Source organism: Ambystoma mexicanum, chromosome 9 (genome assembly GCF_040938575.1).
Source record: "Ambystoma mexicanum isolate Mex_15411 chromosome 9, UKY_AmexF1_1, whole genome shotgun sequence".
In the NCBI taxonomy this organism is placed as follows: Eukaryota; Metazoa; Chordata; class Amphibia; order Caudata; family Ambystomatidae; genus Ambystoma; species Ambystoma mexicanum.
Window position 1 is genome coordinate 1,008,279,232 of NC_090931.1, and position 12,872 is coordinate 1,008,292,103.

The window sequence follows — 12,872 nt, forward strand, 5'->3', positions numbered from 1 at the left end:
GAAATTGTCCACATGGGGGAAGATCAATTGTATAAAAATGAATCTGGCACCATGGTTAAACTATGTTTTATCTATGCTTCCAATCAAAATACCAGGTCATCTTTTCAATGAAATTGACAGAATCATGCAAAAGTTCATTTGGGATGGAAAACCGGCAAGGCTTGCAATGTGGAAAATGCAACTCCCCTTAAAGCAAGGGGGAATGAACTTGCCAAAATTAATTGACTACCATCTGTCATTTGCCACTCGCCATCTATGTAAGATCATTGACACAGACAAGGAGCGACCACATTATTCAGCTTTGGAGTGTTGTGCAGTGTCGCAGCTGGATCCCAAAGCTTTACTGACAATCAAGAAAAAAGCATCAAAAGGGAGTAATCCATTGACAGGATTCCTGCAAGACTGTTGGTGTGATCTTTCTAAACGCACATGTTCAGAGCCTTACTTATTCCCCGATGCCTCCATCTGGCTTAATCCGGCACTGAAATTTCATGGTAGAATCCTATTTTGGCCAGAATGGTTTTTGATGGGCATAAAGTACCTTAAAGATCTGATTGAGGGGGGTAAATTGATTTCATATGCACAACTAAGTTGGTAATTTAACATGACAGATTGCACATTTTTTTAATACAGGAGATTAAAGAACATTGTCACAACATGTTTGGATGTGTCTCAACTAGCAACTCAGAATGTCGCCTGGTCAACTCAACAGACCTGCATAAGTGCATCTCATCCTGCAGCTACAATGTATGGATTCTTAAAGGCATGCTGTAAAGGCGACACATGGTTGTCAGCCATATGGGCTAAAGAGCTGGGAGAAGATGTTGATCTGAAATGTTGGCAACGGTGCTGTGGAAATACACGCCTGATGAGTCTGGACTGAGGCCTTAGAGCCTCACAGACAAAGCTGCTCTTTAGATCTTACTGGACACCTGTAGGGTTATTCAAAAGACACCTTTTGGAGAATGAGCTTTGCTGGAAATGCAAAAACGCACGAGGCCCCTTCTGTCACTTAATCTGGTTTTGTCCAATGACTAAAACATTCTGGGAGGGTGTATGTGAGAGATTAGGTTTGGTTCTGTGCTGTACAGTCCCCATGTTTGCCTCTCTGCTGGTTCTGGGAGATGTGTCTCTGATGGAGGAAGTCTCATTCAACAAAAAAATGTGCTTACTCTGTGCTTGCATGGTCGCTGAGAAGATGATATTGCGATCCTGGAAATCAAGGACTTCCTTCTGTATCAATGACTGGGTGGAAGAGCTTCTCACTATTTCAACCTATGAGAAAGTCATCCACAAAAATGCAGAAGACATTGACAAGTTCTGGGACATATGGGGAGGCTTCCTTGATGTGTATGGGTGATGTATGAGTTACATTTGAACAGCCATGTTTTCCTGGAACTTTTTGCTACCATTGCTTTAGTATTCAATATGCTTCTTCCAAGTTATTGTGTGATGCTTTACATAACCCGTACATCTGATTATTGAAATTATTTAAATTTGGATTCATCGTTTATGAACTCTTACTGACTCTCTTTCTTTTCTTTTTCCATCTGTCTTTCTCTTCTTTCCCTTAACTTTATTAATAAGATGGTATTGGATAATCCATTATTGTCATCCTCCAGTTGTTTCGTATGCTTATGTTTTACTCTAATGTCCAGTATTTGACTGGTTGTTGTTATATTGTATTTTATTTGTTATATTGGAAATAAAAACTTGATAGCAGAATACAAAGCCTGAAAATAAACAGTGTTTTCTTTTGTGTAAAAAAAAAACATTTAGTATTTTTACTTGACCAATTCATGACAAGGCCACATATCCCACATATTGGGATAGTACAATGCATTTTATCAGGAAAAGGCATGCATTGTTTTACAGACTGCACCTATGAACCCAGATATGAGTACTCAGGGGCGCTAGGGGGTCTGGTGATCAGGGTATACCAACCAAATTACCTTAATGTGATATCCCTGCCTATGTATTTGCACAGTGTTCTCTCAATACCGTAAGAATCCGAAAGTGTCTCAAGCTAGTCTTTAAATGTGGGGTTCTCTGAGAGTTTACATGATATTAGTATGATCTTTTGGAGCAACATTCTAACCCAACTAAGGCAGTCACTATGTTTGTGAGAAACATTTTTCCACCCTTTGCCTTCTCCCAACACTGATTCTGTTGGACACAGCAAAAGAGGCTTACCTATGTTCCTGACGTCGAGCATTATCTGTGCTCCAACAGAACTATAATGCAGTAATGATTTTTAAAGAGTCAACAAATTTTGAACAGCATTTCCTTGTCAGGGGTGACCCGGTGGGTATCAAAGGGTGGCCATTGGAAAATTGCAGAGAAGAAACTACTAGACATTTTCTCAGAATCAAAAATCAATAAAGAAAGTTAAGGGTAACAGAGTTTTGTAAATCCAGTAGGATTTATCACAAGATTCAACAGTAACATTCACCTGATAATAAATATACAGACTGAAACTAGATACACTTATTTATGATAAATTAGGCAATATAGTTCACATAAACGTTCCCAAATTGCATTACTTAGAAATCATCTCTTGCCCAGCCTGTTATATATGAAGCCAACCAGAGGTGACTGGCTTGCTAAGGAGCATATGAGTGAGTTTTTAATCATGCAATATAATAAATTAGTAAACGAAGTTCATATGAACCTGTATTTTCTTTCAGTTTTAAAAATATTGTCTTTCATTATATTTGCCAAGATGGTCCTTCAGTTCATACCCAAAGCCTCATAAAAAACCATTCAGGTTCATTCTCCCAGAATACAAGGTCTGATTGTTCCTTCTAACATAGTTTTCATAGGACTCGTTGGTCTATCTTTCCACCAAGGCAGTGTGAGGATCTCACTTCCCTCGGCCTTTCATAGACACTTGGGTACTTCTTATTGTTCCATGTGAGGGTTTCCCATAGACTAACAGTGGAAGTGAATCCTCCGGCCTCCTGAAGCACATGGCTCTGCTGTCAAGCTTTCAGGCATGGCCTTTCAGCTGCTTAAATATCGTTCACACCTTTCCACTAGCACCCCTTAGTTATTCCATGGTGCTATCTTCATACATCTCTCCTGACTTTCTAGGACTCAGAACCCCTCCAACAGCCTGAGTTGTCCGGGGCAGTCCTGTACCATGGAACGGCCACACCAGTATGAGATAACCACCTCCTCATGGTGCTCTCTTTACCACCACCCCATTGTGCGTTTGGTGCCATTTGCGGCCCCCGATAGCTTCTCACTTTCTGCTATGTCTCTTCCTCCTCTCATATCTCTCCTCTCTTCTCCCACTCAGTGAGCATACCCAAGCCTATTTTCACTGATCTCATAAGTTTACTGATCTGCTCCTTACTATTGTCAGTCTCTTGCCTCTAATCACATGGTCTAGGGAGGACCAGTGATAAAAACTCAGGCTGCCATCTTGTATTTGCTTTCCATGTCTCCCTGGATCTGTTTAGTCAGGGGTCAATAGCCTGCTTTCCTCTCCTTTATTCAGATTGACTGGTTGTGTCTATTGTAATTGGTTATTTATAATGCGCTTAATACCGAGAGGTTTCTAAGCGCAGCCCCGGGAGAGAATCTGTGTTGGTCAGCGTCATCTTACTTCCAAGGCGAGTGCGTTGCCCCTGACCTATCCTACCGGCCCAAATATGCTTCCATGGGGCATATATGCAACATATACATTGATTTGCATGTGTTTCGCAATGCTATGGGCAGGCACATCATCACAATTAATCTACCTGCAGGTCAGGACTGAACACTTTCTCTTTCAGACAGCATATGTCCATTCCAGTGGGACATGCCACATAACAAAGCTATTACTTGTTTATGTGCCATTTTTGTCTCTGTGGACTCATGTATATATTTTCTATAACCTGTGTCCTAAGAATGCATATGTTATATCTAATGTAAGAAAGACGAATTTTGATGCAAACTATTCCTTATCTACAATTTTCATAAGCTTATTCGGCAACAGAGAATCTTCGCCCAGGGATCAAGAGCTCAGACAGCGTATTCAAGTGCAGACAGCTCGGTCTCTGAATATATTCTTGTTATAGGAACAAAAACGTGCACAGTATATCATTTGGATGAGGAGATGCCATCAGTGTTGGAAGGAAACCCACTAGCTATTGGATTCAATGACTCAAAAGCGATACTATGATTTCAATCACATTTAGAAGTTTAGAGGAATGCAGTGAGATGTATTATGGCATCAACTATAGTTTGTTGAATGGGCATCATGGGTTATCTCACAGATGCTATGTGCTTACACAAGCATCAATCTAGTCAGCCCATGGATATAATATTGTTACACAAGAAGACAACTGATTCTAAAACAAAGGCAGATGAAACTGTGTCGTGGGTGTCAGGGGTGTAAGTGTGACTCTCCCTACAGTGAACTTTGAAATAAAACAATATACTAATGACATATTTTGAATTTGGGCTATGCACTAGGTACTCTTTGAGTTGGAATGTCTTCACTTTTTCTGTTTGTGTTTGGAAAGCCCTACAATGGCTGCCTGTTATATTTCATAAACTGGACTTCTTCCATGTATATCCCAATACCACAGGCTGAGGGTTATATCCCCACTGCGACCTGATGATTTGTGCACAGACAGACCTCGTGTATCAGAAAACTCCAGTCAATATTTTTCGATTAAGGAAAAAACGTGCTTGTGAGATGTTTTGAATTGTAGGATATATTTAAGCAGAACAACCTTAGCAAGTGCAGTGCTGTCCATTATTAGGCTATGCTTTAAAATGTAATTTTAGTTTTTTTCATTAGAGTACATCTCGGGACAGAAGGCATTTGCGGAGGAACACACAGTTTGTAGGTGTTGTTTGGTTATTTATCCACCCATCGACTGCTCATGGCCATAGTAATCCCTATGGCTCTTCCCAGCCACTTCCTGCCCCATCTCACCCAAAACACACCCTCATCGGATCTCATTGAGCAGGCATTTTCACGTCTCAACATTAAACGTTGTGCTCGTAGTGCCTGCATGTGTTCTTTTTCTAAACAATCGTCTGTGAGTTAATTACTTAACTGGAGCTGCACATACGCTACTGGTGTAATACAAATGTATTAACTAGGTCTCCCTTCAGTCACACAATTTGTAAGCATTATGCGTGTCCTTCACTGAAGTCCTGTTGAAAACAAGCATTTGCAAAGTTAACAATTTGCGCTTGTTTATAAATGTTAGGCATATGCTAGGCATTTCTATTATATGCCGAGATATTCACGCCGTTTTGCGTCTGCTACACTCGATGGCCAGTAAATACCAGTACAGCAGTGCCTGGCAAGTGTCTTTCCTGTGCCTAAACAAACATCAAAACTATTAGCATTGCCAATGCTATGCTTGTTTCCTATTGGCATTACCTCCTGTGTATCGGTTGTGTTGTAGTAGTTATCTTATCAGTCTTTGTATCAAATTTACTAAACCTGTGAATGTCATTAGATGGACTATTTGAAAATATGCAGTAGCAATAGTCTAAAAAGTCATAATATGTCACAACTGACTTGCAGTTTTGCAAGAGGCTGACATTTCCTTCCATAAAACCTTGTTCGGTTTGGTTTAGTATGGAAGGGACATTTGTTTTTATATAGTGTTCAAGCAGAAAACAAATATAGTGAAAGCAAGACATTTAGAGCTACCAAATGAAGTCACCAAATGGTTTTTAGATGAAAACATGACTTCTTCAAGTTCCTATGGTTGGAATAGTCGGTCTTAAGTTCTTTGTACCAATAGTAGCAAGCACCGAGGATTATAGATTTGGGATTGTATATGTTTCAGGGGAAGACAGATTGTCTATGAAAAGATTATGGATTAGATTGGTTCAAAGCTGATCTCTACAATGACCAAGTAACAACTTACAGAAGATGAGAGATATTGCCTGGGGGTTATTTGAATGTTGCATTTTGATTATTTAAGGCGATTGTCCTCTTTAGAGACAATTTTGTCAAAATAACCCGATTGCAGTTCTCTGCTCCCAGTTAGTTGAAATCGATAACCATAGATCATGGTAAAGCCACATTTTCTGTAAATGATGCTTCTGTACCCATGAATATGTACAGGTTGCCCCCTTAAAAATTCTTTGACCTGCAAATACTTTCCATTAACTTATCATAGGGACAAACTCTAAGGCGCTTCTTCCTCCAATCTACCTCCAAAGAACCCTTTTGGCCCCATTTCACTTTTACAAAACCCCACGTACTTAATTTCCCGTTCAAGGGAAACATGGTGTAATGCAGCAGCACCCAGAGCCCAGCCGAATATTGTTGCCCACAACTGCAAGAAGTCCCTCCAGACCTCAAGATTGTTTGCCTTGCACCTAATGTAGTCTATGGTCCTGGTGCAGCAGCAGAATATTCCCCCGCATCCAGCTCTCCAGGTGACCAAGGTTGGTGGCTGAAAAATGGCTTCAAAGCTGCCAACACCTATAATAACATGTGTGAGTGCAGTATCAAGGTTCTTCCCTTGGGAATAGACTTCTCTGATCCCTTCACATGAAGCCTGATTGCCTAAGATTCACAAGGAATCTGAAATCCTGCATATACATTGGCACTGTGGCACATAAGGACAGTGAGCTTTCAATATCCGATTCTGCCGAGGATGCAAGTTACCCCTATCCCTCTACTGCCATCACTCTCTTTTGGGATGTGTATCACTTTATATTTGAGGTTTTCAGGATGACGATTGCTCGCATTGAAAGTTTTTCATTTAATGTTTTAAATATCCCCCTGCCCTGATGGTGACTTCTAGGCCTAGTTCTGGAAATAAAGCATATCAAACAGTGCTGTCGGGTCTGACTTTCTGGCTTCCCCATCAGGGCACTCAGCCTGGGGGATCATTCAAGATTTTGTGATGGATTCCCAAAGTAGTTTGACATTTTATGGTATCCTACACAAAAACAGTAGGTTGTGCTCCCTTTAAAATAGTTCACGCATGGCTACCGCTGAATTATGACAGCATTGCTCTGCGTTAACATTACATTGTACGTATAGCTATGCAGCGTGGTGACCTTACTTATAATGCAACTGTGCATGCATTCCTTATTGATTGCTTAATTTAAAATATGCTTAAAGCTTTGAACTGTATCCATATGTTCTTCTGCATAGGTGTTAATGCTGACCTTACAGAATGATCCTCCCACATTGGAGACAGGGGTGGAAGACAAAGAAATGATGAGGAAGTATGGCAAATCCTTTAGGAAATTAATCTCACTCTGTCTTCAGAAAGATCCATCCAAGAGGTGAGTTGTTTGCGTGGGATGCTGTGTTGAGCTCTGGGTGGCTTAAAGGTGTGCTAGTAGGCGTGTGGTGTGAGAGCCAGAGCTCAAATACCCAGTAGGAGGCTAGGCTTTGGGCCTGGCCAAGTGCAATGTAAATTAGTGTGCAGTAAATAGTGCAGCCTAACACGGTTTTCTAAAGATGTGTGCTAGAATTAGATAAGCAGCCATGTGACTTCTTGACATATAACTCAATCAGCCTCATTAAGATGTTGGAGGTACTAGCAGTCCTAATTCCTCCAACTGCAGATGCTTGAAGAGGTAGGTACTCATGTGAGCCTGTGCCTTACACACCATCAAAATACAATGCAATGCAATCAATATCCCAATCCTTGGCAGTGTGTATTGGTTCTCCCCACTGTCCGTGACTGGATCAGACCTGTTCCTCTTCCTATTTTGCACCAGTTGAATTGGGCTGAATCACCCCCTGAACCTCTTTCTCCAGCAGCACACTATTTGTTTGCAACCAATGTGCATGTGGTATGATATTTTGTTGGAAACTAGGATTACTTATGTGGCAGGTAGTGGTGCGCGACTTCTGAATGTCGTGTGTGCCTGCACTATAACACACACAAAGTGGGCTTCTTAATATTCAACAGCTTCAGTAGGGGTATGAACTGCCCACTGCTTCACATTGCCTCAGTCCCAACACTGGCACATTGGTGGACTTGATATTTTTCATTCCAATGACTTTAAATTGGTTCCAAATTAGTGAACACCTACTGCAATTCAGTACTGTATTCTCCCACAGAAATCCCACAGAAATCTCCCATAATTCTATAATTTTGAGTTTTGTCTCTAAAAAATCAAGTGTGACTGTTTGATTTGTGTTCTCTTATGCAAAGAGCATGAGGCGCTCTCTGATATTTCGTTTGCCTACAACAGGAACCATGTATCAGTCTTGGTGAATTTGCGTGCTTTCATAGAAAAAACATTTGTCACTATCAGGGAATTCGTGTTATCACTGGCAAAAATCACATCTCTCCTAGATTTTGTGTAGCATCCCTGAATCATCATGTGTCACTCTTGAGGATTTGATTTCTCTCCCGGATATATCAGTTGTGTTATCTCATGCAAAAATCACATCTCACTTGTGTAGTATCCCACAAACATCAAGTCGCTTGTGTGTTCTCTCCTGCCAAAATCACGTTTCACATTCTTTGATTTTCTTTTGCCTTGCAGAAAATCTGGTATCCGACTTCCTGTGATTTTCTGATGATATCTCAAAAATCAAATGTCACACTTGGGGATGTTAGTTTGCTTTCACAAAATCCATGTCGCCCCTGTGATGTTGCCTTGCCTTCACAAATCAATGCTTACTGTAGATTTTTCCACCATCTTTGAGTTTCTATCCTGTCCCACAAAATTAAAAAATACAATTTAAAAAAGGTGTCTCTCTTTAATCTTCGACTATCCCACAAAAAAACAGGTATCACCACATCATGGTATACCCCACCAGAAAACGTTATTTCCACTCACAATGCCTACACCCCTTGAGTCATAATTGCATGTTAATTGCACCCTAACCAGTCTAATTAATCTAATTCTAAACCCATCTACTCTTATTCTAGAACACCTCAGAACCAAATTGAAACTAAAACAATCAAACAAGAAAACAAAGAACAGACTAACTGACTATATGATGGCACAGACAACACCCAAGGCCGACTAAGGCTAACCCTACAAGAAGAAGAGAGACAACGCTAGATGGAGTAGAACACAAGCAACAACTCCATGAGAACAAAATTAGCAAACATGCCCAACACTACCAACAACCTTACCCACTCAGAAAGAACGTAGGGTACTGGCATAGCTTGCAAATAAATCACTCCAAAACTAGGTCACAGCAAGGACTAACTGGGATAAAAGGGCTGGCAAAATACAAAGATGGAAACACAAAGGTAGCTAACTTAGCATAATGACAGAGTGATGAGACAGCCTTTTGACGCTGAAACTTAATCGGCGAAAGGAAACTACCTTCTATAAAACAAAAAAACTACTAAAAACCTCACCACTCATCACTTACCTCTCACACACTAATCAAACACAACCAGACCTCTTAAATCTGCAGCAACCCACACACACTTTACCACACCGCAACAACAACCACACCACACAGAGCCACAAGCAACAGCACACAACGGACTCGGAACCCAATAACACACCAATATGCTCAGCGAATGGTGTTAACCGAACCGAAGCTGCCAACAGTACTTTACAGACCCTTGCTCTTCTCCTAACTTTATCCAACTAACACGCCTAACCACCCCCCTTTGTTTCAGATCTGCCAGAACCCCAGGTGACCACTCCGGTGATGATAGTGCACGGTACAAATATCCTTCAACATTAACATAGAAGTATTCAATTCCCTTTGTTAGTCCTAAGCACTAACCACCATCTTCTGCTGCTCCAACACCTTCCCCCAAAACCATGTTCATCGTAGAAATGTGCTCCTTTACGAGAGAGATGTTGAACTCATTCAAACCTCATTTACCTACATTTCTTCAGCTGCACCAGAACCGGAGCAGGAGTTCCCTCGCCCACTGCAGGAGCAGTGCCTGTCTGGGAGGTAGCCCCACACACGAAGGTAGGCATTCTGCCTAGCGCTAACGTGCCCAGGAAGCACAGTGCATTCCCAAGGAAAAGATTGCTTCATCCACCCGTGCCCCTCCATATTTCAATACTATACACAATGGGTGCCCAATACCACCCGTTAGCCACCGTGCCTGTCCACAGCACCCTGATGGGTATTTCCACCATTGAGGACCACAAGGTTCTTTGCCATTTGAAAATGGCCGCCCACATCCTCGTTTAGGAATTTCCACCTGAGGAAACACTGTGAGCCCTGATCTTTGCACCGATTGGCCTGCAGCCTGCACTTCTAGCCAATGGCAAGCCGGCAGGTGATTCAGCCGGCCCACCTCCAAAGGCACACTGCCTAAGGCTTCCTCCTGTCGTGAGCCTGTAAGGAGCCGGAAGAGCTGAGAGCCCAGAACCCTGCAAGCCCACAAAACTAACTGTAAGACTTTTACACTATATTTCCACTACCTATTTGACATTTGTTCGTTACTTACAAGCGTGGGCCTTAGCCATGCTGCAGCAATGGAATGTTGACTGTTAGTGTTGGCAACCTGGTAACCATTAACCTATATGTAAACCCCTGCTGTTAGTGCACTTTCACATTTAAACTGCATTGCTGTCTGCCGCTATACCACAAGACCCTATTGCCACCTCATATGCGACCACATAGCCTTGACCGCTAGCCCTCTATTCATTTTGACTAGACCTTCAGAGGCCCACAAGGGCGTGTAAAACAAAAATGATAAGCCCAACGTGCTGCTTTGCGAATCTGCCATATGTCTGTGCACAGCCGCCTAGTCCCATGTCAACGTGCATATACTAGCCTATGCTCCTAGCCTAAACTCGAATCTGCCTATTTTGTTTGCACCTAGCCTAAAGTCGAATCTGCCTATTTTGTCTGCTCCTAGCCTACAGTCGATTTTGCCTATTTTGTTGCACCTAGCCTAAAGTCGAATCTGCCTATTTTGTTGCACCTAGCCTAAAGTCGAATTTGCCTATCTTGTTGCACCTAGCCTAAAGTGGAATCTGCCTATTTTGTTGCACCTAGCCTAAAGTCGAATTTGCCTATCTTGTTGCACCTAGCCTAAAGTCGAATTTGCCTATTAGTTTGCACCTAGCCTAAAGTCGAATCTGCCTATTTTGTTTGCACTCATACCCCTCACCCATATCCCAGGCAACACCCACCATACTTAACATGGCCCCCGTCCACCCAAACAGGCCTCCATGTTCTGACTCCATTCGCCCAACTCCGTTCCTACCCGCCTTACTCACACACGAGCGCCACAACCTCCAATCCCCACCCACTAACACGTTCCCCAACCCTAAATCCACTGCCGTAAGCACATCCCACACGCTACCAGTGCACATAAGAAACGCCAGACTAGGAGCCCGCACCTCCACAGCTCACACCCATACTCACAAACTCACACCACAGTCACTCCCCACACCCTCCACTACCACTCCCAGTCCTATACCTCAACACCCCGCCACTAAACTCCATACCAACACCACCAAACACCACACCGACTCCACCAAACCAAGCACACATGAACCATCCCAAATCCAACTGGCTCTCATTAACGCGAGATCCCTACAAGCACACGCCACAGAAATACACAACCTAATCTCTGACCTCGAGCTAGACGCTCTCGCCATTACAGAAACTTGGCTGCATGAAGCTTCTGGACCGGCCATATGCCAGTCCCTCCCCCTTGGATACATCATCCTCCGTCAAGATAGACCAACACAAAAAGGCAGAGGTGTGGTCCTAATAGTCAAAGAAACACTGAAGGCTAGACAAATTAAACCCATCACATCCGAGAACTTCGATGCCCTATCAGTAAAAATCTCCTTATCCCCCAATGACACCATGACAATGCACCTTATCTATCGGCCACCTGGCCCACTCCTGAACTTCCAAGCCGACATCCTACACCTCCTAGGTAACAACCTCAAACCCAACAGTAAAGCCATACTCCTAGGAGACATGAACCTCGGATTTAATGACATAAAAGACAAACACAGTAAAACCTTTGCTAAAGCCCTTCTAGACCTACAATTCATCCAGAGAATTGGCTCTGCCACTCGCACTAAAGGCCGCATACTAGACTGGCTAGTCGACCACAACTGCAGGGTTGACATCAGCTCAAACACGTCACAACCATGGACCGACCACCATCTCATCCACTTCTACATCCCAACAAAGGCTCCTATTAGTCAAAACCTTCCCATGCCAGCGGCCCTAGCCAGATCAAAAAAATTACTCACCAAAGACAGAATGTGTCCACTCCTAGAAGTCTCAGCACTAGCATCACCCACTTCCAATAACCCCGAAGAACTAGTCGAACTTTACGACACCTCCATTAAAGAGATCATCGACACAATTGCCCCACTAGAGACAAAAAAAGCGAGAAAACTTTTCCACGCCAACTCATGGTTCAACCAAGACCTTTGTGACCTAAAAACACTCAAAAGACAACCACTCAAAAAATGTCAATCCTGTCCCTCCGCCCCACTACGTGACTCATACCTAAATATTGCTAAACAATACAAAAACACCATAGCCAAAGCTAAAGCTGACACATACAAAACTAGAATCGACAATGCCCAATCACATTCAAAAGAACTATTCGCTATCTTCAACGAACTAGTCATACCGCCCGCATCCAAACATCAAACAGTCAAAGACGAGAAATGGTGCAATGACATCCAGAAGGCTATGCTTGACAAAATAGACCTACTCCAAAAGAAAATCAAAGCCAACCTTGACAGTCTACCCAAGTCTCCTCACAAAACGCGGATTGCCCCCAGCCCTAAACACCCTACCCAACACAACAACAATCCTCCACCGCCATTTACCTTCAGAAAGGTAACCGCTCCTGAGGTCCTACGCATCATGGAACACATAAAACCTTCTCTCTGCAAGGGGGACATTTGTCCAGCAAATATAATCAAAGACTGCTCTGAGCCCCTAGCCCAGTTCATCGCTACCTTTA

At 42.6% G+C, this 12,872-nt stretch overlaps 1 protein-coding gene across 2 annotated transcripts in view; it reads left to right on the forward strand.

The window, feature by feature from the left end:
• STK39 (serine/threonine kinase 39) overlaps nt 1–12,872 on the forward strand; it is a 2,038,823-nt gene that overhangs the window by 1,055,283 nt on the left and 970,668 nt on the right. For both annotated transcript variants that reach the window (XM_069616263.1, XM_069616262.1), the window contains exon 8: nt 7,127–7,260. In XM_069616263.1, the coding sequence (XP_069472364.1) occupies nt 7,127–7,260 (134 nt within the window). The remainder of the gene's footprint in view (nt 1–7,126; nt 7,261–12,872) is intronic.